The sequence below is a fragment of the Phoenix dactylifera genome, unplaced genomic scaffold, assembly GCF_009389715.1.
Source record: "Phoenix dactylifera cultivar Barhee BC4 unplaced genomic scaffold, palm_55x_up_171113_PBpolish2nd_filt_p 000026F, whole genome shotgun sequence".
Classification (NCBI taxonomy): domain Eukaryota; kingdom Viridiplantae; phylum Streptophyta; class Magnoliopsida; order Arecales; family Arecaceae; genus Phoenix; species Phoenix dactylifera.
Genome location: NW_024067667.1, coordinates 820,770 through 847,635, shown reverse-complemented (window position 1 = coordinate 847,635; position 26,866 = coordinate 820,770). Strand labels below are relative to the sequence as shown.

Sequence of the window (26,866 nt, the reverse complement as noted above, 5' to 3'; positions counted from 1 at the left end):
GGACCTCGTTCACCGCCCCCCTCTTAAAGTGCCTCTGCCCCTCGGAAGCGGCCTACGTCCTCGGCGAAGTCCACGAAGGCGTTTGCGGATCACACTTGGGGGCTAGGTCCTTGGCGCACAAGATCATGAGGCAAGGCTATTATTGGCCTACCTTGTTGGAGGACTCAAAGGATCATGTACGGAAATGCGACGCCTGCCAGCGCCACGCCAACGTCCAGAGAGTCCCTTCTGTCCCCTTGGCACCAATCACTGCACCCTGGCCCTTCGCCCAGTGGGAAATGGATATCCTCGGACCATTCCCCGTCGCTTCAGCTCAGCGGAAATTTTTGATTGTTGCAATCGACTACTTCACCAAGTGGGTGGAGGCAGAGCCGCTGGCCACTATCACGGAGGCGCAAGTCCGGAAGTTCGTGAAGAAGAACATCATTGTCCGATTTGGGGTACCTCGGGTCCTCATCTCGGATAATGGCCGACAGTTCGACAACAAGCATTTCCGTGACTTCTGCGAGGAGTTCGGAATCGAGCATCGGTTCTGTGTCGCATCCCCAAACCAACGGCGAGGCCGAGGTCACAAATCGGACAATCCTCCAAGGAATCAAAGCGCGAATCGGTCGGACGGGGCAAGCTTGGGTCGAAGAACTCGAGAATGTCCTTTGGGCGTATCGGACCACGCATCGGACCCCTACCGGGGAGACGCCTTTCAGCCTAACCTATGGCACGGAAGCCGTTGTCCCTGTGGAGCTCGGACTCCCCTCACCTCGGGTGGCCGCGCACCGACCCGAGGCCAATTCGGAGCAACTCCGAGGGAACCTGGATCTCTTGGAAGAAGCGAGGGAAATGGCGCAGGTTCGGATGGCGATGTATCAGCGGAGGGTGGCCCGATATTACAACTCCAAGGTCCGACCGAAGCTTTTCAGAATCGGAGATCTGGTGCTAAGGCGAGCTAAAGCATCTCAACCTGCGGAAGGTGGGAAGCTAGCGCCAAATTGGGAAGGCCCGTATAGGGTTCGCTGGGTAAATCGACCTGGCTCCTACCAGTTGGAGGCCCTAGATGGTCGAGAAATTCCAAGGAGCTGGAATTCCGCTAACCTGCGGATGTATTACCAGTAGAACGACAATGCCAGAAAGACAGTTCAAAAATGTATAACACTTTTCATTTCAATAATTTCTGGTTACAACGGCGTGCTCGTGTGATTACAAGGAATTCCCAGAGGGGAATTAGGGTGTAAAGAAAGTAAAAAAGAGGTGGAGACTCCGAGGAGCTGGAGATCTGGGATCCCGAAATCTCCATCCGAAGCGGCTGCAATCCTACCGGAAGTGGGTGCCTCCAACCGGAGGCGCCATCGACGTCTCACGAAAAAGACGAAGAGCCAGCGCGGATGAAGAAGAAGTGGACGAAGGAGAAGTCCACACTGCTCCTACCCAGAGGCGCCATCCACGCCTCACGAAAAAGACGAGGAGCCGCCGCAGACGAAGCTCCCGCTGCCTCCAGGGGAACGCCACCTCCAAGGGATATTCCGGTCCTCCCCAGTGTTAGGGGAGAGAAGGAATACAAGGGAGAAGAGCATATGGAGGTGCGGTCCCGGATCAAGCGCCTGGTGCGGAGCTCAATCGGGAGGCCGAACTTCAAGGAGGGGAGACGTGATCCCGGATGAAACGCCTAGAGCGGAGTTCCGCCGGGGAGAACCTCCTTGTTGATCCCAGATGAAACGGCTAGTTGGCGGAAGTCGCGAAGGGCGCGCCTCCCGTTCCTTCGGTAGGGGTCTCTCAACCATGCGCCGGAGAGGAGGCCCACGATCCATGGCAACCTGAACAGCTCCGGCTTGGCAGGCTCCATCGCACCTGCACCTATATTTATAGCCAAACTGCGGCCCCCCGGTCGTTCCGATGCGGGTGGCTCCAATAAATGCGGGCGCATTGAATCCAGAGCCGATCCGGCTCTCGAGGCGTATCTTCCCGCGATTTCCTAAGCGTTATTCTCCTTAATCGCATTCTTTATGTAGGACACTCCGGGTGGCCTGTACCCCTAGGTCCACATATCTCCGCTCGCGCCCAGGCCGCATCCGCCTCGAAGAACGCGCGTATCGCGGCCGCTTAACTGACACTCCTCGCAAGCAGCAACTGGCGATCCGATTTTCCAGGTAACCCCTTAATTAGCATTTAATGCCCATCTGGTGTTCCCCAGGCGACGCTTGGAGAGGAGGAGAAACACGATCGCAGCTGGCCACGGAGAAATCCCGTCGGGCGGCAAGCGACAGGCGCACGACCAGCGAGCGGAATTTTCCGAGGCTCGGCCCTCGGATGCCAGGCTAACCCGATGATCATCCCGGGAGCAGACTAGCCTGAAGCCCCGACCGGTCGCCTCGGCTTGCGCCAGCCTTGGCCGACCAACGAGCGGAATTTCCCGAGGCTCGGCCCTCGGATGCCAGGCTAACCCGATGATCATCCCGGGAGCAGACTAGCCTGAAGCCCCGACCGGTCGCCTCGGCTTGCGCCAGCCTTGGCCGACCAACGAGCGGAATTTTCCGAGGCTCGGCCCTCGGATGCCAGGCTAACCCGATGATCATCCCGGGAGCAGACTAGCCTGAAGCCCCGACCGGTCGCCTCGGCTTGCGCCAGCCTTGGCCGACCAACGAGCGGAATTTTCCGAGGCTCGGCCCTCGGATGCCAGGCTAACCCGATGATCATCCCGGGAGCAGACTAGCCTGAAGCCCCGACCGGTCGCCTCGGCTTGCGCCAGCCTTGGCCGACCAACGAGCGGAATTTCCTGAGGCCTGACAACCCTCAGATGCCAGGCTAACCCGATGATCATCCCGGGAGCAGACTAGCCTGAAGCCCCGACCGGTCGCCTCGGCTTGCGCCAGCCTTGGCCGACCAACGAGCGGAATTTTCCGAGGCTCGGCCCTCGGATGCCAGGCTAACCCGATGATCATCCCGGGAGCAGACTAGCCTGAAGCCCCGACCGGTCGCCTCGGCTTGCGCCAGCCTTGGCCGACCAACGAGCGGAATTTCTCGAGGCTCGGCCCTCGGATGCCAGGCTAACCCGATGATCATCCCGGGAGCAGACTAGCCTGAAGCCCCGACCGGTCGCCTCGGCTTGTGCCAGCCTTGGCCGACCAACGAGCGGAATCTCCCGAGGCTTGGCCCTCGGATGCCAGGCTAACCCGATGATCATCCTGGGAGCAAACTAGCCTGAAGCCCCGACCGGTCGCCTCGGCTTGCGCCAGCCTTGGCCGACCAACGAGCAGAATCTCCCGAGGCTTGGCCCTCGGATGCCAGGCTAACCCGATGATCATCCCGGGAGCAAACTAGCCTGAAGCCCCGACCGGTCGCCTCGGCTTGCGCCAGCCTTGGCCGACCAACGAGCGGAATTTCCTGAGGCCTAACCCTCGGATGCATGGCTTAGCGCCGGAAGAAGTTCCTGAGGCCTAACCCTCGGATGCCTGGCTTAGCGCCGGAAAAAGTTCCTGAGGCCTAACCCTCGGATGCCTGGCTTAGCGCCGGAAGAATTTCCTGAGGCCTAACCCTCGGATGCCTGGCTTAGCGCCGGAAGAATTCCCTGAGGCCTAACCCTCGGATGCCTGGCCTAGCGCCGGAAGAAGTTCCTGAGGCCTAACCCTCGGATGCCTGGCTTAGCGCCGGAAGAAGTTCCTGAGGCCTAACCCTCGGATGCCTGGCTTAGCGCCGGAAGAAGTTCCTGAGGCCTAACCCTCGGATGCCTGGCTTAGCGCCGGAAAAAGTTCCTGAGGCCTAACCCTCGGATGCCTGGCTTAGCGCCGGAAGAATTTCCTGAGGCCTAACCCTCGGATGCCTGGCCTAGCGCCAGAAGAATTTTCTGAGGCCTAACCCTCGGATGCCTGGCTTAGCGCCGGAAGAAGTTCCTGAGGCCTAACCCTCGGATGCCTGGCTTAGCGCCGGAAGAAGTTCCTGAGGCCTAACCCTCGGATACCTGGCTTAGCGCCGGAAGAATTCCCTGAGGCCTAACCCTCAGATACCTGGCCTAGCGCCAGAAGAATTTCAAGAGTCGGGAGTCAGCGAGACGCTACCAAGAGTTAAAAAGAAGAAGGACGAAAGTGAAATGAAGAAGCTCTATTTGCATTAACTTTCATTGTTTCAGGGCCGAGACCCATACAACTTGGCAAAACGCCAACACACAAAGAAAAGAACAAAAATACAGAAGGTCAGCTCGGAGGAACCCCCGGGTCGGGAACGCCGGGCACGTCCGCAGGGGGTAGGGAGACGGTTGGAGAATCAGCAGGCAATGGCGCCGGAGGGGAGTCGAGAAGGGAGATCCCACTCAGGTCAATTTCGGGGTACTTAGCCGACACCCTTGCCAGGCCTTCCTCGAAGCCTAAGACAAAGGAGTCGGACCCCGCGTCCGACATGTCACGGACGAACTCGTCAGACTGACGATAGGCCTGTACCGCCTCCGACATATCACGGGTGAACTCGGTGGACTGACGATGAGCCTGTACCGCCTGACGCCCGATCTCCGCACTCTTCTCGGCCAGCGCCGCCTCTGCCCGCTCCATAATCTGAGCCTTCGCCTCCAAGACCTTCGCCACAATCCGGTCATCCGCCTCGGAGGAGACCCTTAGCAGATCAGCCTGAGCCTCCTTGTGCTTCGCCTCGGCAGCAATGCGAGCAGCCTCAGCCTCCTCCAGGCGCGAATGAAGCTCCTGGTCGCTCGCGCGGAACTTCTCCAAGGCCGACTCCAATTCGCCCAGCTTGGCTTCAAGAGACCGGGTTCGGTTGCGGGCGTTGTCGGCTGACCGCTGGGCCTTCTCCCACCTCTCCCGGTAGTCGGCAGCCTTCCGGGACTGCTTCTCGGCCCGCTCCTCCGCCTTCTTGATCTCGCCCTCGAGACCCGAGGCAACCTTGAGTTGCTCCTGAGCCTCCAACAGTTGCTTCTCGAGGGTGACGAAGCCGAGTGCCCGCTCTTCGGCCACCTGGAGCCTCGTCTCGAGGTCCCTGGTCGTCCTCCCTGCCGCAGCCTGACCTCCCTCCTCTACTGCCTTCAGTTGGCTCTCGGCCCTCGCCAGAAGCCTCGCCTGTTCCTCGTAGCACTCCTCCAGGCGGATCATGTACTGGGCGAGCTAAGAGATAAGAAAAACGAGGGCGTCAGGCGGGGATCAACAGAGCCTATAAATGATGAAAGCGACCAAAAGAACACTCACCGACATGAGACAGACGCAGCTGGCAGCCCCAACGTCAGGGACCCTCATCTCCCGGACCCGCCTGCGGTCCTTCTCCAGCAGCACCGTCTCGATGAGGTTTCGGGCGCCGGCGAAAGTGAAGGCCGACCCCGACTTCTCCCCGGAGTCGGATGGTGGTTCTGCAGCCTTACCCTTACCCATCGCTTGGGGAAGAGTCATGCTGACCATGCTCGGGGCGGGGACCGCCCGTGGAATTGACAGGGTCCCGCTCGGCCGGGGCCTCGGCGCGTCCCTCCTCGTATCATCCGGAGCCGACCGAGTCGAAGGCTGGGCTGGTGACCGATCACGTCCGACCCGTCCATCTCGGGCGCGCCCGGGTGATGCCTCCGGAGAAACGGTAGTCTCGGCATCGGAGGGCTGATACAGCGTCAACTGCCGGTCCGCACCCGCGGCATCCCCCTGATCGGTGGGTCCGGACCCGTCTGTCGGCGTCGGAGTCACCTGCCGGCGGGACTTCTTCGCCGGTGGGGCCCCGCTCGGAGGAGCTCGTTTCTTCCTCCGGACTGCTTCCAGTAGGGACGTCCTACCAACAGCCGTTGCCTTGTCCGACCGCATGACGTCGTCGATCTCTGCAAAAAGGACGAGGTGGTCGGAGGTTGAGAAACTGAAGGAGAGAACGAGACGAAAGAGGAGAAAAGAGCTAAAAAAGAAATGGTGGCGGGCTCACGGTCAGCGGGGACCGAGCTCAGACCGACGTTCACCAAGGTATCCTCGGAAATAAGGCGAGCCACCGGGGGGAGCCGGCCCTCGGCAACCAACCCCTTCAAGACGGCGACGCCATCGGATTCCTCCCTCGACAACCTCGATAGGCCAATCGGGGACTTCATCGGCGTCTCCCAGGTTGTCCTGATTCCCCAAGAGGGATCTACGTCAATGAAAAAGAAACGCTCCTTCCAGCCGTGAATGGAGGAAGGAGCCTCCTTGACGAGGCCGCACCCTCGCCGCGCCGCAAAGCACCACCACCCTCTGTCCTGGGGGTGGCCGTTCAGGCCGTAGCATTCCCAAAAGACATTCAGGGTGGCGGGAACCTCGTGCATGCGGCAGAGAACCTGGAAGGCCGTCAGGGCGCGCCATGAGTTCGGCACCAGTTGCGTCGGCGCCACTCTTAAACCCCGAAGCACCTGCACAACTAAGTCCGAGGGAGGAAAGCGGAACCCGGCCTGAAGAATGCCCTCATTGATGGCAACCTTCCCTGGAGGAGGATGGGACATCCTCTCCTCAGGCCCCGGGAGCGTAACATTGCAGGCCTCGGGAAGGTGGTATCGAGCCACGAACCTATCTAGGTCTTCGGCGACCAGCTCCGACTTAATGCGGTTTGCTCTCACTTCGCCCATCCCTAATGGCCAGTGAATCTACGGTCAGGACGGGGTCAAGAAGGGGGAAAGGACCGGAACGACTGGAGTACACTAATACAGAAGGAGAAAGTATGGAGAGCCTTAAATTGAAGAATGGGGCAACTCACCGGAAGAGAAGGAAGAACGGCTCCGAGAGCATCAAAGGAGGAGCAAGCGAACAGTCCGACGGCAATGACGGCAGCGCAAAGGAGAAACTCGAAGATGTCTGTAAAGAGAAAGGCGGACGGAGGAGGGCCTCCGGTTAAATAGGCGGAAAGGTGGGTGACGCCTCGGTGACGCCAGAGGACGCCTGGCTGCCGAAGGGTCGCTCGCGCCCCAAAGGCGAATCGACGCCATTAAGGAAGGATGTCCGCCGAAATCCTCAGACTGCCAGGTCAGCAACAACCGCCATACGCCATAAAGAAGGCGGGGAGCTCGAAGCGCGCGCGCCTCTCCGAGGGATGGCGGCAATCTCGAAGCATCACTCCCTTCACCCGTTCCCCTTCTGGTTCCGGGCTCGGAAGTGGGGGGCTATTGTTACGGGGGAACTTAGCCACCATGCCCCACGTGACCGGCACGCGCGCCCAGGAAGACTACGGCAGCCCCTTGATCCAGCAATCCGACCCCGAGTCGGACATCTTCGTCTCCGCAGCCCGACCCCGAGTCGGCTGCCCCTTGATCCAGCAATCCGACCCCGAGTCGGACATCTTCGTCTCCGCAGCCCGACCCCGAGTCGGCAGCCCCTTGATCCAGCAATCCGACCCCGAGTTGGACATCTTCGTCTCCGCAGCCCGACCCCGAGTCGGCAGCCCCTTGATCCAGCAATCCGACCCCGAGTCGGATATCTTCGTCTCCGCAGCCCGACCCCGAGTCGGACATCTCTCGATAACGACAGGCTATTCCCCAGAGGCACGCCGCAGCCTCCTGCTCCACTACTCCCTGCAACGGTTGTATCTGGCGCTGCTCCACGATCCCCTGTAACAGCCGTACAAGGCGGAGCTCCACTACGCCCTGTCATGGCCGTACCCAGCGCTGCCCCACGACGCCCTGTAACGGCCGTGTCAGTGACAGCTCCATCGTGCCCCACGATGACGAACCCCCCTGAAAGACCCCCCAGCCTGGTATATATGCGGCTAGGGGGAGGAGGGGGGGTAAGCAAGAACTTCCAGTGCATTCTCTTACTTGCTACTATTATCTCTCCTTCTCCTCCAATCTCCTCTGACTTGATCGTCGGAGGGCCCCCACTACCCCAGTGGTGGTGCGAGGCTTGTTTGCAGGTTTCCCGGTAGAAGGTGGAGCGCAATCAACACCAACCAAGGCAACTCAAACGGAACCCCGTTCACACCGCCGTGCCAATCGTTCTCGGTTTGGACCACCAGCAACAAGCACTATTTTAATTAAAAGTGTAGATAAATGACAAATATTTGATGATTATTAATATTTTAAATTGCATTTTCAGCTTTAGGAACTTGCATGATTTGTGCATACATGTTCGGTTTGCTACGACACCATTTATGAAATATTTTACTTTATAGTATAATTTTACTTTTCAAATGATGCATTGAATTATGTAAAAATTTATGCTTAGTCCGATAAGGTAGTGCACCACTTACTGAGCTGCAAAGCTCATTTGTCTTTTTATGTTTTTTCAGATAATAAAGATTGCGAGGAGCAAGGAAAAATAAATGAATAAAGGATGAAAGAATAAAGCTCAAAGCACAGTTGCAAGTTATCAATAAATTTAATTATAATTATAAAGTTTGAGTTATGTAGTTTTGAATATTCAAATATTGAATTTAGATATTTTGCTTCTCTTTGTGTAGCAAATAGAATTGAACTAACATTATTATTCTATATATTTTTTATAAAATATTTTTTTTATTCTGTTCTCCGTGTTATTATCGGCAATATCCTACGATAGCACGACTATTTCATGCTCTAGATCTAGGGCGTGGCATTCTCAAATTTAGAAAAATGTCTATGCTCTCAATGGAATTATTCCTACAAATTCTGAAGTGAGGCTCTGCTGTAGTTTGGTCAAAAACTTGATCGCGTAAGTCCCTTTCATCAACTCTAATAGTCTCTTTTTCCAATTCTTTATGTCATTATTTCTTAAGCCTTGGAGCACTTCTAAGAGCCGAATGAATTGATAATAGATGATATTCAATTCGTATGCTCTCATTCGTATGAACAAGTGGAAGGTAAAGTTTTATATTATAATAGGATTAGTCTTTGTCAGGTGAAGGTGGAGCTTCCTGGAGTTGAAGGTAAACTTTTTGGGTGTGTGTTGGATGGTGGTAGGAAGGATGGTGTAGGCTTTGTGATTAGAGACTCAAACTCCAGAATGGTAGCACTTAGTGGGAGTCTAATCTTCGACACTTCAATTTTGAAGCAGAGATGAGAGCTGCATGGGCTATTCTCAGCTATGTCTGTTGTGTTTTGAAAGCTGATGTTATTCAATTGAAAGGTGACTTGGCTACAGTGGTCAATTGAATACAGAGACGTGCGAGGGAGATTCGGATCTATCCGCTACTTTGGGATATCAGGAGCTTACATATTGCAGGCATCACAAGAAAATGGCATTTCCACTTCTATCATATTGCAGACAGTTCAGAAGTCTAAATCACATTCGTCAAGCTTTTTCTACCATATGATCGATGGTATAGGATAGATTTAGTACGAGGGCCTCTAGCACATAACTTTTGTGCAGCCTATGCAAGGGGAGCATTAAGAAAGAACATCAAAGGCATTAACTAGTACCATGATAGAAGTGGCATAAGGGACATTGTTAAGTAGAAGTTTTTTATTGAGCATGTAAGCTAATATTTTTACAAGGTGAGCTAGATGACCATGATAGAGATAGCAGACCACCATATCTCTCTCTCTCTATCTATTTATCTATCTATCTATCTATATATCCTCCTCTCTCTCCTCTCCCTAATGCCATCTCCATTAGATTTCCCATGATGACCCACCTACTGGTCGATCGTCATCTAGCCTCAATAGGATTGGGCCATCAACGACGATGATCAAATTGTCATTGCTCATATCAGGCCCCTAATCTTGATCTGGTTGGTTGCCAGTCCAATTTGAATAGGTTTGGGATCTCAGGTGTCGTTGCTTGGTGAGTCTTGGCGCTTCTCCTTCTTTCATATTTTATTTCTTCTTAGTCTAGTGATAATACTTTTGTAGAGATGCAGTCATCTGGATAGAAAGCAGTCTAGCATGGATCCTAGACTCAAACCCTCAACTTTTTTGTAAAATTATGATTCTCATTAATTAATTTTGGTTAAATTAATTTGAATTAATGAAGGACAGGGAAAACTTAGGGGTTAGGGTCAATTTCATTGGATGGTGCGACACATTAATTATGGTAATAATCGATATCAAATTTATTGGATATTGTTTGGTGTACTTTTGGATTGATTGGCTTATCTTCTTGGACTTTGCTGTCAATAGAAGTAAGAATTTTCTTTGCATGTTTCCTTGTATGAATGTACATATTGTTATGCATTTATTTATTATGGAGGGTAAATAAACTTGATTATATTTTGTTTGCTATAGTGCAAGCATGATGGATATATGAAATTAATATATATAAGTCTTGCATAATTGATGGTTGGTGGTGGTGATAGACTACTCACATTTATCGTTGCTTCATCATAGACTAGAAATGTAGTATTATCGTTGTCTCAGTGCAGGCTAGAAATGTAGCATTATTGTTGCCCGATTATGAGCTAAAAATATGACTATGGATAGTTCAAAGTCGAAACTAACTTTAAAATACTTGATATGAACTCCTGATAAGTATGGGAGGATGTGGACTATGGGTTAGTCTCCTTAATATCATTGCCCCATCATAGGCTAAAAATTTAATCATGATTAGCCTAAAGCCAAACTCAAATTAAATTACAATTGTAATTCGATGTATGCTGAATTGGATCCCTGACAAATGACTATAAACATGAATGAACAGCTTAATAAATGTATGGAGTTATTTTACTCTCTTAATTATTTTTATTTATTATCCCCTATAGACTATAGTGGAAGATAGAGGAATTCAAGTACTAGTTATTTTGAATATTTATTTCATAACTAATATATGGTAGAAATTCCTATCGTGCAGTTAGCTCATACCATTCTTTTATTTCTCCTTTTAGAGCTATAGGATGCTTAAAACTCGGCTAAGTTTAGGGTAACGAGTGAGAGATGGAATAATTAGAGCATCTCTGATACTGCTCAAATGCTTGGACTTATAGTTCCACATTTCAATGATTTGTTAATCATGAAAATGATTTATTTTGTTTAAGAGTAATGAACATGGATTATATATCATCCAATCTTATTGAGATTTTGTAATGTTCTAAAGGCTTTACATATTCTCTGAGTTATGCCTGTGGAATATACAACCATGCCACATGCCCAGCTTGAGTTTTAGGTTTTTTTTTTTTTTTTTGAAGCCGGTGCATTATACCTGGCGGGTACGAATACACCCAAAAAAATCAAAAACAATAGGGCTTGGAGTGCTCCGGGTAGGTCCTCCGCTCTCAGCCATAAAGTCTTGCCAGAATGGTTAGCCATATATGAGGCTACCTAGTTGGCTGCCCCCTTGGCCTTTCGGTACACATGAAAATTTTTCTGGAGAAAGAATCTCACTAGAATATCTTATAATCCGTTGAACATGGAACCTTTTTTTTGTTTTTTTGTACTTGTAGAAAGGAATTCTAACCACCAAATGTACGTGTCATTGGCAAGGTTTTGGGTCTGGTTTTAAAACACAATTTAACCGTGTAACAAAGTGTCTGTCTGTATCCTCTCTAGTTTGGTATTGAACTGGAGAAAACTAGTTGATCAATCAAAACTATCCGTCCATGATAGGATGACAGATGATTATATGGGTAATCATAAACATCCCACCATACACATACAGATGACCATGATTAATCAACCAAGTCTCTTCATTTTAGTGCCAAATTGGAGAGGATCCAAAGTCTGTAATGTACAATTTTCATTCAAGCATGGGAATCTATCATTAACCTGTGCATGTGGATACATGATTAAAGAGTTTCATTTCCCAGTATCATTCATTTCTCCGTGCATATAACTAGTTCTAGAATCGGGTTGTATTTTTCATGAAAGAGGATTCCCCTTCCTTCGTGCGGATCCATTATTGGATTATCTACCACACAAATTTCAAAGCACTTCAAACTCCATCATTCATCTATTTGCATAATTTATCAAAATAACAAATGCTAAATTCGCATGAACGAAGGTGAATCTTTCTTTTGCGTGAAAGATACACCCTCAAGCTCTAGTTCCTCATAGGACCGGTGAGATAAGAGGTCATGTGTACCGGCCCATCTCTCACCTTGCAGTAGTGAGCATGAGGTGGAATGGTGCAGTGAAGCATTTTTCTCCTGAAAATATTCGACAACTAGAGATTTGATAGGAGACAAAATGGATCGTCCTGCTCAGGATAAGGGACCACCCTGTTCCGGCCAAGCAGATCTCAACGCTGACCAGGCCGACCTTGGCCAGATCTCTCTGCTGCTACAACATGCAGCAACTTTTTCTAGAGTCTACAACGATGACGTGCCCTGGCCGGAGGTCAGGGCGTCCTATAGTGCTGACCAAGAGCCGAAGAGGCTCCATTGACCGCAGGCAATGATGCCCCGACTTGAGCTCGGGGCACCCTACTAAGCTGACTTCAAAGTTAAGGAGGCTAGGCTAATCTCAAAACCTGTCAAGTCAACCTCACCGAACATATATCGTGGCCCTCAAGCCGGCCTGACCTCAGCACCCTGCCAAGTGGGCAAGGCCGACCTCGGCCCCCGTCGAAGGTCGAGCTGACCTCGATCCCCGCCAATGGCCGAGCTAACCTTGCCTAGTACGCGTCGCAGCCATGCTTTGCGGCAACCTCACCGCACCATGCTTTGCTTGATGGCCACGCCAAGACACATCGACAAAGGACTACACCTTACAGCCCCAACCATACCTACTGACAAGGGCCATACCCTGCAGCATACACCTGCGCCATACCGCGCGCAGGGACAGCTCAAATCGTGTGCCTTAAGTAAGCCATAGCCGTGCGCCACCTAGCCAGTGCTGCTGACTCAAAGATTGATTTTGATGATCACAAAACCTTGAAGTATAATTACTAATGTTTGTATTGCAAGAAGATATATATTTGTTTTGCAAGGAACACAACAAGTTGGAAAAATACAAGAAGGTCTCAAAAGTTCTTAAAAAAAGTTGGAAGAAAGCCACACTTCATTGGCCCAAGATTCAAATTCAAAGGATTCAAGTTGGAGGAGCAAATTAAAAAAAAAAATTCAAAAGAACAGTTCTCGAGTCGACTCCTGTAAGTTCAGAGTCGACTCTGGCACTCTGGAGTTTCAAGGAACAGTGCTCGAGTCGACTCCTACTGTTCACGAGCCGACTCCCGCAGAAAAAGACAGAGAGTTGATTTTCAATGAACAGTGATTGAGCCGACTCCTACTGCTCACGAACCGACTCCAGGAGAAAAGTGCTACAGTGCTCGAGCCGACTCCTACTATTCAAGAGTCGACTCCAGCTTCAGCCGAGTCGACTCCAAACCTGCAAGAGCCGACTCCACTGCGACTGGGATGCATAACGGCTAGTTTTTCACGGCTCCAACGGCTAGTTTTTCACTCCCAATGGTTCTATTTCTTCTCTAACGACTAGGAGAAGCTTTCCACATGTTCTTAAGGTATATATTCATGGAAACACCAAAAGACAATAAGAGAAAGAGCTCCACAAGATCAAATCCTTCAAGAATCCAAAAAGAGAGAGCATAACGCCAAATCCACAAAAAGGGGCCAAACGTTTGAGCAAGAAGTGAGCTATTCAAGTTAGGATCAATCAGAGCATATACCAAGAGCCTCAAGATCACATCCTCAATCTCAACCAATTGGTGAAGAGCTTCAAAGATCAACAACTTCACCAATCCGAGTTTTGCTCTTTTTTCATTTATGTTTTATATTTTGAGCTTAACTCTAGTGTGCTTTAATTTCTTCAACTCTTACACTTGTAAAGGTTCTTCCAAACCTAAATTGGAAGTTGTTGAATTAGGGGGATTCAACAAGGAAAAAGATTTTGGTTGGTGAGCCTTTGGGAAAACCAACTGGGTTGTTTGTGAGCCCGAAAAACAAACCGTGTAAAGATTTTGGTTGGTGAGCCTTTGGGAAAACCAACTGGGTTGTTTGTGAGCCGGAAAAATAAACCGTGTAAAGGATTTGGTTGGTGAACCTTTCGAAAAACCAACTGGATTCGTTGTGATCCCGGAAAAACAACGAGTTGGATTGTGAACTCGCAAAACAACCACACTGTAATAAGGAAGATTATAGTGAAAATCTCAAGAAGGCTTGGGGAGTGGACGTAGGTGCAGTTGGCACCGAACCACTATACTTTTGTTGTGTTTGTGATGCTTCTTTGTTGTCTAACTTCCTCACTTACATACTTAGATAAATTGCTTGCTTAACTCTTATCCGCGCATCCTTTAGTTGCAAGCATATTCAATTTGTTTAATCAAGTCTCATTTAATAAAACTGTATTAAGATTCATTGTATTGAATTGCATGCTTGGGCAAACTTAGACTAATCTTTTATTGAATCCGCTGCTTAATAGTTTTAATCTTGATTAGATTAGAATCAAACTGTTGCTAAGTTTAAATTTCACTGAGCATCCATACAACTTTAGCTTAATTAACTCTAAAGTTTAGAAGTAGTTGAAAAGTTTTTAAAAGACCCAATTCACCCCTCCTCTTAGGCTATATCTACTGGGCAACAAGTGCCATCTCCTTCCATGATGAAAACGGCCCATGTCTCCGCCATCTGGGCACCTCTGCGGGGACTATAAATAGCTCAATCAAGTAACGCCTGAGGACCTTTTGGCTAACAAATACTCCACGCTAACTTAAGCATCGGAGAGCCCTCACCGGAAACACCGGTGAAGCTTTGTGTAGGTACACCGGCGCACGGAAGGTGGCATCCTTTTTTCCGTCTCGACCGGCAGCTCTCTCGACTCCTCCGGCGTAGTCACCCTCGGGCTAAATTTGAACCACAACAAGATTCATACACACCCCTGCAGATTTCTAGAGGCATGGAATGCCATGGATTTTCTATAGCCCAAGTTTAAAAAAATTCTTATGCCTATAAAGAATCTAGTTATATGCTCTTTCCATTTATCAAATTTCCCAACAAATTGGAATTTTTCTATATACCCAATTTTAGAAATTTTATTATTTCATACTATCAAGAATGTGGGGAATTCCTGCTTCATGTTTTGGCACCATAAATGCATGTACTTCCAACTATGTTCTTTGCTATCCCACTTCGGATTGCTGTGTTGAATTAAATTAAATATTTTAATTTTTTTTTGAAAATCGCACCACATCTAATTCCTACTCTTTTTTTTTTCCCCGATTTCTTTCCTTCCTTCGCGATTTCTTCCGCATTCGGCCCGCATCTGCTTCTTTTGATGCGCATGTTTCTATTTTTGGCTAGATTCTACTTCTTTTGGCTCGCATCTACTTCTTTGACATGCATGTTACCTTTTTTTGGAAGGCCCACGAGCCTATATAAAGAGCTTTAGAGATTATTTTAAACGGACGAAAAATTTCTCTTCTCTCTCTTGTCCCACGAGCCTATATAAAGAGCTCTAGGGATCATTTCAGAGGGACGAAAAATTTCTTTTCTCCCTCTTGTTCTTATTCCCTTCTCTTCATAATTTTAATTATTTTTTTGAATTTTTTTTGAACTATTTGCAAGCGTGAACGTGCTCAGAAAATCTGTGCCAACGGATCCGTGTGTGGGGGCATAAACTTTTCTAGGATAGCGCATCAGCGTGCTTCGAACCACATGCCATCTTCTTTCATTTCTTCATTTTATTATTCTATTGTCAAGTAAATAATTTACTAGTTTATTCTTCTTATTTACTATTTATGAATTTAAAAAATATTAAATTATTAATTTATCAATTATACTTGTGCAACTAGGCTAACATGTTGCAGAACAAATTCTAGCACCACTGCCACATGATATGCCCCATCGATTAGGCAATCAAGAAGGATTTGTCAAATGTCTGAAATGTCAATATCTTTGGATGCTGAATAATTGGACTGCATTTCTCTCCTCGTCTTTCTTTTATATTATCTCATTATCATTGTAGTTTTTGTCATTTCTATCGATAGAAACTTCATATCCTATGACTTGACTTAAGATTCGCATAGTCCAATTCCATCACAATCTAATCACACCAAAACAATACACGAAAAATCAGTAGCAGCAGCCTCTAACATTCCTCTCATATGCATGGTCAAAATTATACAATAGTTCCACTGGAACATCCACAACTTTTTATTCTACTCTAACTCAAACTTCAAATATGTATATTTGTACAATTTATACGTATATCCAAGCTGATTAATTGCTAATTTTTCTAGTAAGGAAGTAGGAGAGTGAAAAATCACAGCAAGCAGCATTTTTTTTTTTTTAGAACTCATTTGATTTGTAGAAAATTATTTCTCTCAATAAAATATTTTTTCTAAAAAATTAATGTCTAGATATATGATATCTAAAAAAATAGTTTTTATATATTTAGTTGATCATAAAAAAATTAATATATTCTAGAGCGGCTTCTATTTGGTTAAGCATTCTTTTTTTTTGAAAAACTTATGTAAAATATATGTTACACCTTTAATAAAGAAAAGATCTTATTATATTATAACTAAATCTTTCCACAAAATATAGGAATCTTAATTTTTTTAAAAAAAATCTAATCAAACATAAAATATTTTTTTATTTTTTATTATTTTTTTTTTCTTCATATGAATCAAATAATTTTTTTAGTAGGTAGAAAAAGCAGCATATACTTGACCATGATGCCAAGCAACCGTTGTTAAAGGCCATTCAAAGGACTGACATGAAGGCAGCAAAGAGTGAAGAAAATGGTATATAAATGGGTGTTCAAGGGAGGGGAGTCAGGCTCTGGCAGCTGAATCCTGACTCGGTTCCCAAATGCTGAATTAGGAAGTAGGAGAGTGAAAAATCACAGCAAGGAGAACAAGAATTAGTAAAAACATGTTTGGTTCGTAGAAAAAATTTCTCTCAATAAAATATTTTTTCTAAATGCTGATGTTTAATATGCAGAAAAATAGTTCTGTATATATAGTTGATTATAAAAAAAAATAACGTATTCTACAGCGGCTTATATTTGATTAAGCATTTTTTTCTGAAAAAATTATGTAAAATATATGTTACATCTTTAATAAAAATAAGATCTCATTCTATTATAACTAGGGCTTAAGAGTATTTTTGAAAAAAAAAATTATCCCTATTTTTAGTGGGAATTGAACTTTTTCATATCCTTTCCACAAAATGTAGAAATCTAAATTTTTATTTTTTATTTTTATTGAATTTTTTTTTCTCCCCTCCGTGGGAACCAAATAAGGCTTTTTAGATATCATATATCAATGTCTAGATATATGATATCTAAAAAAATAGTTTTTATATATTTAGTTGATCATAAAAAAATTAATATATTCTAGAGCGGCTTCTATTTGGTTAAGCATTCTTTTTTTTTGAAAAACTTATGTAAAATATATGTTACACCTTTAATAAAGAAAAGATCTTATTATATTATAACTAAATCTTTCCACAAAATATAGGAATCTTAATTTTTTTAAAAAAAATCTAATCAAACATAAAATATTTTTTTATTTTTTATTATTTTTTTTTCTTCATATGAATCAAATAATTTTTTTAGTAGGTAGAAAAAGCAGCATATACTTGACCATGATGCCAAGCAACCGTTGTTAAAGGCCATTCAAAGGACTGACATGAAGGCAGCAAAGAGTGAAGAAAATGGTATATAAATGGGTGTTCAAGGGAAGGGAGTCAGGCTCTGGCAGCTGAATCCTGACTCGGTTCCCAAATGCTGAATTAGGAAGTAGGAGAGTGAAAAATCACAGCAAGGAGAACAAGAATTAGTAAAAACATGTTTGGTTCGTTGAAAAAATTTCTCTCAATAAAATATTTTTTCTAAATGCTGATGTTTAATATGCAGCCTAGTGGTACTGGGCAGCAATTCTAACCACAAGGTCCCAAGTTCGAATCGCTGCGGCGACGATTAAATTGTGGACCGGAGCTCACTACTTTGGCCACTGCTTGGACTTGTGGTGTAGGACCGCTCTTGAACCGCTAGTAGCCGGGGTGGTGCCGGGTGTGACGTACTCACACGTGGGACTCGAGCCAGAGCTCAGAGGAGTAGCTGAGCCGGGCCCACGGGTGGGGAGGGTATGAGTAAAACCGGTCGGGGTGCCCAACACACGGCCATTTCTGCCCGCATCGAACATTCTCCTGGCGGGGCGGGGGCCCAGTGGGGGCTGCTACGCGGGAATGGGCTTGTCCCTTCCTCTCCCCTACCCCTTTTCTTTAGAAAAAAAAAAAAAGGACTGACATGAAGGCAGCAAAGAGTGAAGAAAATGGTATATAAATGGGTGTTCAAGGGAGGGGAGTCAGGCTCTGGCAGCTGAATCCTGACTCGGTTCCCAAATGCTGAATTAGGAAGTAGGAGAGTGAAAAATCACAGCAAGGAGAACAAGAATTAGTAAAAACATGTTTGGTTCGTAGAAAAAATTTCTCTCAATAAAATATTTTTTCTAAATGCTGATGTTTAATATGCAGAAAAATAGTTCTGTATATATAGTTGATTATAAAAAAAAATAACGTATTCTACAGCGGCTTATATTTGATTAAGCATTTTTTTCTGAAAAAATTATGTAAAATATATGTTACATCTTTAATAAAAATAAGATCTCATTCTATTATAACTAGGGCTTAAGAGTATTTTTGAAAAAAAAAATTATCTCTATTTTTAGTGGGAATTGAACTTTTTCATATCCTTTCCACAAAATGTAGAAATCTAAATTTTTATTTTTTATTTTTATTGAATTTTTTTTTCTCCCCTCCGTGGGAACCAAATAAGGCTTTTAGTACATAGGAAGAGCAGCATAATAACCATGATGCCAAGCAACCGCTGTTAAAGGCCATTCAAAGGACTGACATGAAGGCAGCAAAGAGTGAAGAAAATGGTATGTATATAAGTGGGTGTTCAAGGGAGGGGAGTCAGGCTCTGGCAGCTGAATCCTGACTCGGTTCCCAAGATTTCTGTCCAAGTTTCCAAGTCTCGATCCATTAAAGTCCACCGGGGCCATTCCCCGACTTTTTCCATCTCGATCAAACCATCAAAGAACTGACCAAAGGCATGATGCATTAAATCTAGGCGAAATCCCGCGATTTATCGCTTACCAAAGTTCTTGGGTGCTTTCCTCCAGCCTCCTCGATCAACGACAAAAGAAACCCATGAATACAAGCACAAAGTCATGGAAAGCTCAATTGGCATCAAAAGACGTCCCAAAGTAGCCGTTAGAGCATTACAATAGCCGTTAGATCAATTTCTAAAATTTCTGATGTTATAGTATATAAATAAAAATTTAAAGTCATAATTGTTATTTACATTCTTTGTGTTCTAAGTTGATTGACTTGAACATATAATATCATTTTTTAATGATAAACAATGTTTATTGCAACAGGCATTATTTTTTTTTTTTGAACAAATTTAAAAATTGGTTGAACTTAGCAGTGTTACTAAATATTGTTTATTTTTATATGTGAATGACGATGACAATTCATCAGCCTGATGATGTGTTTTCATGCTGCCGGAAGCTGCCAACTTAGATTTATTCATATTTCGAGGCTAACCCTTTCAGATTTAGCCATAGGAATCCTATTCCCTTCTTTTAAATATTCCGGCTTTAACCTATAATAATCCTGGATACGTAATAGACATGAAGACGCTGTTTTCCAGCCGGCCACCAAACCTATCCTAGCACTAACTAATTGCCCTCGCTAACAACCAAATAGCATGTTTGTTTTCCTTCATTAAACTAGTTTATGCAACGATGGACCAACTACCCTAAGGGAAAGGTAGTTGTGCTCTAATCCTTCATTAAACAGTGGACGAACTATTCATGCCGTTTGGCTGGGAAAATTTTATGCCCGTTTAGATTTTAGAAAGGAATGAAAATGCTCTAATCCTTTAAAATCCAATTCCGACTCTCCTTCAGCATTCAAATTCTATTTTGATTCAGATTTCAGTCACAAACCAAATGTGTCTGAAAATATGACCATTCCAATTTCCATCCTAGTTCATTCAGTTTCGAATTTCGATTACGAACCAAATATACCTTAAGGGGTGCATTTGGTCCGCGACCGGTATCAAAATCGAAATGGATCGGAATAGAAATTAGAATGGTCATATTCTTCAATGTGTTTGATTCGTAAATAGATTTAGAATTGAAATTGGAATCGAAATAAAATTTCGATAATAAAAGAGATTAAATTTTGAGAGATTGGGGCATTTCTACTTTCTTTCTAAAATTGGAATATGAATGAAACTCCCTCCTATCAAATAGTTGAAATGGAAATCACTCATTCTCATTTCCATTTCAGAGATCAACTTTTTTTTCCAATCAAACATGTTCCAAATGAATTTACTTAATCTAATGGACATCTCCAACCTTCTGTTGTCATTAGCCCCAATTAAGCTCCATTCCCCTAACACTAACTAAAACCCAAGTATTTCACCCACCTCAATTTAGCAATCCAAAATACTATCGTATCTCGCACGAAATAATGTTCTTCTTCCACAATATTGACCATTGGATCGCCTTTGCACAGCTCACAAAGCACCCATCTCTGTTCATCCATCTGCACAGATCCGGAAGCCACCAATTCCGCCATCCAACGGTAGATTCGCGCGAAGGAAGGTGAGTCGTTCTTTCTTTGGCGCAAGAGATACAACCCTGTCCCTGTACGAAGGACTCTCACATCCCTTTCTCTGACCTTTTCTTTCCGTCTCGCCCTTTCTTAGCTCCCTTCCTTCACTTCAAACCAAAACTAAAAACCTCAATCTCTCCCTCTCGCCATACCTTTCTTATCACTCTTTCTTAGCTCCCTCCCTCCTTTCAAACCAAAACTGAAACCTTTTTCTCTCTCTCTCTCACCCTCTTGGTTTCAGGGAAGGAGGAGGCTAACAAGTACTAATGGGGCAGCAGCATCACAGAGTCTACTATTTCCTTCAGCTAAGAAGAGGAGAAGGAGAGTCACAACTAAAGGAGAGCTGCAAGCTCCCTTCTCAGATGTACTTCTCTGACTCCCCCCCTAAGAAGCCCAAACGCTTTCTCCTTCGCCTCATCTTCCTTTTTATCCTCGCCTCTTGTAGCCTATTCTTCTTCCCTCGCCTCCTCTTCTGCTCCTCCTCTTCCTCCACCTCCCCTCTTTGCCCTCTCTTTTGTAAGTCTCCCTCCCTCCTCTCAAAGTCTTATTTCCTGACCCAAAGTCTTTAGTTTTTGACTCAAAGTTGGTGTTTTTATTGCAGACTCTTTTGGAGCTGAAGAGAAGAAGCTACAAGTCCTCCAAGTTGGAACAAGGGTCCCCTGTTCTTCTCCTATCCCGAATAACACTGTCTGCTGCGACCGCACCGCGTTCCGCACCGATGTTTGCTTCATGAGAGGCGACGTCCGGACCCAGTCTTATTCCAAGACTATTCTACTTTATCCCGGGAATAACGCGTCTATCCCCGCCCCGGCGACGGAGGAAAGGATCAGGCCTTACACTCGGAAGTGGGAGACCAGCGTCATGGCCACCATCGACGAGCTCCGCCTGACCACCGGCGGCGCCCGCGGCGGCGGCTGCGACGTCCGGCATGCGGTCCCGGCGGTGGTGTTCTCTGCCGGGGGTTATACCGGCAACGTGTACCATGAGTTCAACGACGGGATTGTTCCACTGTTCATCACTTCCCAGAAGTTTAACAAGCGGGTGGTGTTTGTTGTTCTTGATTACCGTAACTGGTGGTTCACCAAGTACAGGGAAGTGCTATCCCGCCTGTCGGATTATCCGCCGCTCGATTTCTCCGGCGACTCGAGGACTCATTGCTTCCCGGAAACCATTGTTGGACTGAGAATTCATGATGAATTGACGGTGGATGCAGCACGAATGGAGAACAACAAGACAATTTTCGACTTCCGCCGGCTTCTCGATGACGCCTACCGGCCTCGAATTCAATCACTCGAGCATGATGAACAGCAAGCAAGCCCCCAGTCATCAATGGTCATTGCCAGGCGGCATAATTCACTGAGTACCTGCAAACCGAAACTCGTGATCGTGTCAAGAACTGGATCGAGAGCGATCGAAAACGAGCTGGAGCTGGTGAAATTAGGCCAAGAGATTGGTTTCATCGTCAAGGTATTGAGGCCGGACCGGACGACGGAGCTGGCGAAGATATACCGAGCATTAAATTCGAGCGACGCCATGATTGGAGTCCATGGAGCAGCCATGACTCATCTGTTGTTCATGAGGCCGGGTTCGGTGTTCATTCAAATTGTGCCTTTGGGGACTGACTGGGCTGCCAAGACCTACTACGGCGAGCCGGCGGTGAGAATGGGGTTGTGGTATGTGGGATATAAGATTCTACAGAGGGAGAGCTCGTTGTTCAGAGAGTATGACAAAACTGATCCAGTGCTAAAGGACCCCAGAAGTGTGGCCAAGAAAGGGTGGCAGGTGACCAAGAGAGTCTATTTGGATCGCCAGAATGTGAACTTGGATTTGGATCGGTTTAGAAAGCATCTGATTCGAGCTCATAAGTATCTGGTTTCAAAGAAAAGAATCAATCATGACAAGGAGAAAGTAGCATGAGGAGAGGTGAGTGGATTTCTCTTAACTGTGATTAGAGATTGTTTGGATTATTTCTTACACGCTCTGTTTTCCGGCTATAAGTGTACAAAGAAAAGAATAATTGTCCCACTGCTGTGGTTTTTCAGTTTCTTGCATACATAAATAAAACAGTAGTTGAGCTATCGAGTGGAAATGGAGGCAGTACTTCATGTGTTTCTTATCTCTGAATACTTCCTTAGTCTTTGCATGTGGTTTGCTTTGCGCTGTTACTTGTTCTGTTGTTGTTTTGGGATGTAATTGATTCTTATCTGCTCGATGGAATTCATTAATCTATTGTTATGCAATTGGATCAATTAATCTATTGTTTTGGGTAGTACTTTGTGTGATTCTTATCTCTGAAAAGCTATGCTCTGACTATGGTCGTAGTTAACTCTTTTTCAGTCAATTGGATTGATTAATCTATTCCAATGTAGAATTATAGTTCTTGAATGTTGAAGAGAGGTGATGGAGATTGTTTGGATTATTTCCCACACGTAATGTTTTTGGGCTACATGTGAAATGAATAGATTGGCTGCCCTGTTAGGAAATTTTTAATTTCTTGGGTTGGTGAAGGGCGATAGCACTTCATGTGTCCCTTCTCTCTGATTACATCTTGGATCTTTCTATTTATTTTTGTTTTATTAATTGTTCTGTTATTCATGTAATCATCGACTGTAATACATTGCATCAAACCTGCTAAACTATTCTAAACAATTAAAACTACAGATTGTCAAAGTTAGGTGAGATTCTTGATTGAGTAGAAATGACTTGGATCATTTCTTACACGTTCTGCTCTCCGGTTAAATGAAGAAAAGAAAAGAATGGTTAATCTATGTGGTTTTAATTTCTTGTGAAGGTAATAAAACATTGGGAATGAGCTTAGTACTTCTTTTGCCTCCTTTTCTTGAATTATGCTCTCTTTATTGCTTTCCTTAGTATTTGACATACGCCGTCTCCTATTTATGAAATTGGATTTAATATGTTTTAGCAAATATCTGAGACTCTGGAGATTTTCTTTTCCCTATCTGTGGGTTATGATGATTGAATCTATGTTTTTCCCCCTCCAAAACAATGATGAATAGCATTATTCCAAACTTAAACTAAAATAGTCAAGACTTCTGCAGGTGCCAAAAATTAGTAGCATATGTTTTGCTCCTGCTATAATTTTCTCCTTTCACTTACCAGCTAATAAAGCCAGTGGCAGAAGAAAATAACTGATTCATATCTGTTCAAATGAATTCTGCAATCTAGTAGAGTGAGAAGGGTTATCCTTCACTGTGATCCGAGGTTATTTGCACTATGTTATATATTATATATATCGTTTTTCTGGCTAAATATGGATGTAGAAGAATGTTCCCTCATTGGGGGTCTAGTTTCTTGCGCACATATCAAACACAAAGTGGGGCTAAGGGTTGGAGAGTGGGTATAGTACTTCACGCAACCTTCTCTGTGGTGACTTCCTGAATCTTTGTATTTGCTTCATTCAATTATTTCTTCTAAAATTTTGGTTATCATCGAATCTTCTCTCCTGTTACTTCCTGGATCTTTATATATGTTTTGTTCGATAACTTGTTCCATCATTTGGGTTATGATTGACTCTTTTTTAATCGATGATTGGATTCGATTTTTTCTTTTGAGAGGGAATTAATTAATGTTCGATGGTGTGTTATTTGGATAAAATAATGCTTGATGATGCAAGAAAGAATTGGTCATTTGTGTGGTCCCATGGAGTAGGTTTGGTGGGGACATGAGGGAAGGGAAGACTTGAGTTCACAGGAGTAATAGTTTGAGAAGATTTTTCATTATTGTTGTCTGATTGAACCCATGGAGTCTTTGAGAATGATGGGGAAACGGATTCAACTACCAATGAGCTTTCACTTTCAGACTGCCAATGCAATGCAAGTAGAAAACCTATGGCAGGAGAATGTATCATGTGGAAGGAGTTCTTTATGGGTTTTAGAAGTGATTTTTGTATCTGTGGACATTCTTTTCCAAAGTTTCAATATGGCCTTGAAGTACATCTGAGCAGATCACATGCATGGGAGCATGGAGTATGTGGATAACTTCTTGGGGATAATGAGCAGAGCATGTGAAATATTCGAGGTTCGGGTTGTATCTTTCGCACGAAAGAATGATTCATCTTCTTTCACAACATCGACCGATAGATTGTATCCTACACAGATCTCAATGTATTCTGAACTTTTTCATTCATTTATCTGCATAGATCTCGAAGTGACTGTTGCACAATATAACAGAGGATTTGTGTGAAGGAAAGTGAATCCTTCTTTTGTGCGAAAGATACAACCCCTGTCCAAATGTCTGAGCCTTTGGGGCATGGGTCAAAACATGTTTGCCGATCACCACCGGGGTGCGACGGAGAAGATCAAATGGCTTAATTGCTTCGTGGGCTTGAAGGAGTGTAAAGAATGGTACCTTATGGTTTCTTTTTGGTCCATTGTTTTATACTGTGGTAGCAGCCTCTTTGGATACCCATTGTAACCTTGATGGATTTGGAAAAGATGATAGCAAGTTGCAACTAGAAAAACATTTATCAAGCAATATATTATGAGAAATGACATGGCAACAAGTAGGAAGAATCCCAATAGAAAAGCCATGACAGAGAAGTGAAGGAATGACACATATTTGGGATGTGCTTGGGTGGTGGACATCACTTTATTCAGAGTTTTCATTGGCGTGGTGGAGGAGGGAAGCCAAGGATCTCTGAAGATGTGGATCATTTATTGCTCCATCAAAGATATCTGAAGTGTAAACTCAAAGCTCAATTCTAGCCCTTTTCAGTACATTCTGGGCACTTTAGCCAGGTTTGGTAGGCATTAAGGGCCAAGTTCACAAATAAAATATTGAACTTAACCCAAGAAGAAGCTCGACTGCCAATATCCAATCCAATTCCAAAATTTTCAACTTCGGATGCATCTGGTTAGATCTGCCCAAGTTGGACTGGTTTAGGCAAGGTTAATGTCAGGCTAGCTTAAAAGCTCTTAATGCAAGTTTGGATTGCTCTTTCACAAAGTTGATGATGAGTTTTGAATATATGAGGTTGGGACTTGGACTTGCTGAATATAAGATAGGTAATGATCTAGAATCTTATTTAAAAAAGCTAGCTAGAATGTATTATTTGAATTTCTCGGCGCTATATAATTATCCAGAATGTCCAATGCACGGTTACTATGGAACTAAATACACGCCAACATGAGCTCTTACATACTATCTGTTATCAGGCTAAGAATTCAAATCTAGTTAAAGCTAATCACAAATACCATGATCAACCCTTGGTCAACCTTACAAAGGCTCATACTGCAGTATTTCCTAGTCTATATGAACAATGGGCCGGATCATCCAGTAGTCAACCCCAAAAGAGCTTGTGTTGTAGGGTTACCTAATCCAATGGGTCATAGGCCTATTTTGCTCGAATACCATTTCTAACGGCCTATCCAAAAAGACCAGTTAGAATGTAGTATTTGACCTCTTTGGCTCTATATAAGTGCCAAGATTTCTCTAGCTCACAAATGATATGTGATTAAACACATACTAACATGGGCTCCCACAAGATGCTTGTGAATGGTGTAGGTCAAGGGTCATATTGCACAAAGTTGGATTGCATTTGTAAGTTAAGCCATGTTTCCAACTTAAGACCCAACCAAATTTTGAATTCATTTGATAATTTCCAACCCTAACGCAAACCAAATAATTAGGGTGGTAATTTTGATTGAAATCTATTTACTTGGCCTAATCTAGTTTGGATATGAGCCGGCAAAATCAACCCATTGATCATAGCAAGCGGGCCACAAAATTTTTGAAAACCCTTTATATATCTACATCATCGCCCCCTAAAAATTTGTTAAGGAAAGAAATGCCTAGTCCCATAACCCCCAACCCGCTGTCCCTAACGGTTAGGTAAAGTTTCAAATTTTCCCTCAATGAGATAAATTAAAGAAGTTGGAAAAGTAGGTGATGTTTTTTTTTTTTTTGAAAATTGATTCCTCAAATTTCTCCTTCTTCCACATCTCTCTCCTCCCTTCTTTCTTATTTCTTTCAAAATTTAAACAATTATAATATATATATATATATATATATATACATGTTGAGTTGAAATTTGGTCTGAGGGTGACCACGCCGGAGGAATCTAAGAAGCCGCCGGTCGGGACAGAGAAAGAGAGCCGACCTCCTGTGCACTAGTGTATCTGCACGAAGCTTTGGCCGGGGATTCCGGCGAAGGTCCTCCGATGGCTAAGTTATAGTTGATCCAGAGTTTAGGAAAAGTTTTTGAGTGCCTTCCAATGGTCTCTTATCGCTTCTTATGGCTTCTTATGGCTTATCGAAAGTCTTTCCGTACCTCTTTTTTATAGGATGAGGGTCTTGACCATTACATGAAATTTCAGACCGAGCTGTGATCAGCTGACCATTAGCCGTTACTTAAAATCTCGGGCCGAGCTGTGATCAGCTGGCCATTAGCTGGAGGCGGCGCGAATCACGGAGATCAAGGTTGACAAGGCCGAGGTTG

General features: G+C 44.9%; 2 protein-coding genes across 3 annotated transcripts in view; both read left to right on the top strand.

Annotated features, from left to right (window-relative positions):
- Nucleotides 1-8,434, top strand: part of LOC103716940 (kinesin-like protein KIN-14A) — a 41,048-nt gene extending 32,614 nt beyond the window's left edge. Inside the window, exon 21 of the mRNA XM_039115870.1 lies at nucleotides 8,203-8,434. The gene's annotated coding sequence lies outside the window, so the exon portion shown is untranslated. The remainder of the gene's footprint in view (nucleotides 1-8,202) is intronic.
- A 12,085-nt stretch (nucleotides 8,435-20,519) lies between these two features.
- LOC103716931 (beta-1,2-xylosyltransferase XYXT1-like) lies at nucleotides 20,520-22,658 on the top strand. 2 transcript variants are annotated; one of them, XM_008805136.4, is made up of 2 exons: nucleotides 20,520-20,925; nucleotides 21,011-22,658. In XM_008805136.4, exons 1-2 carry the CDS (start codon nucleotides 20,676-20,678, stop codon nucleotides 22,324-22,326), a joined length of 1,566 nt encoding a protein of 521 aa, XP_008803358.2. In that variant the 5' UTR covers nucleotides 20,520-20,675; the 3' UTR covers nucleotides 22,327-22,658. The 2 variants fall into 2 exon arrangements, with proteins under 2 accessions (XP_008803358.2, XP_026664201.1); XM_026808400.2 differs by having other exon boundaries at nucleotides 20,521-20,773.
- Nucleotides 22,659-26,866: the final 4,208 nt, after the last annotated feature.

Coding starts and splice junctions, on each gene's coding strand:
- LOC103716931 (XM_008805136.4), top strand. CDS start 20,676: ATGGGGCAGCAGCATCACAGAGTCTACTATTTCCTTCAGCTAAGAAGA. Junction 20,926..21,010: donor CCCTCTTTGCCCTCTCTTTT/GTAAGTCTCCCT, acceptor TTTTTATTGCAG/ACTCTTTTGGAGCTGAAGAG.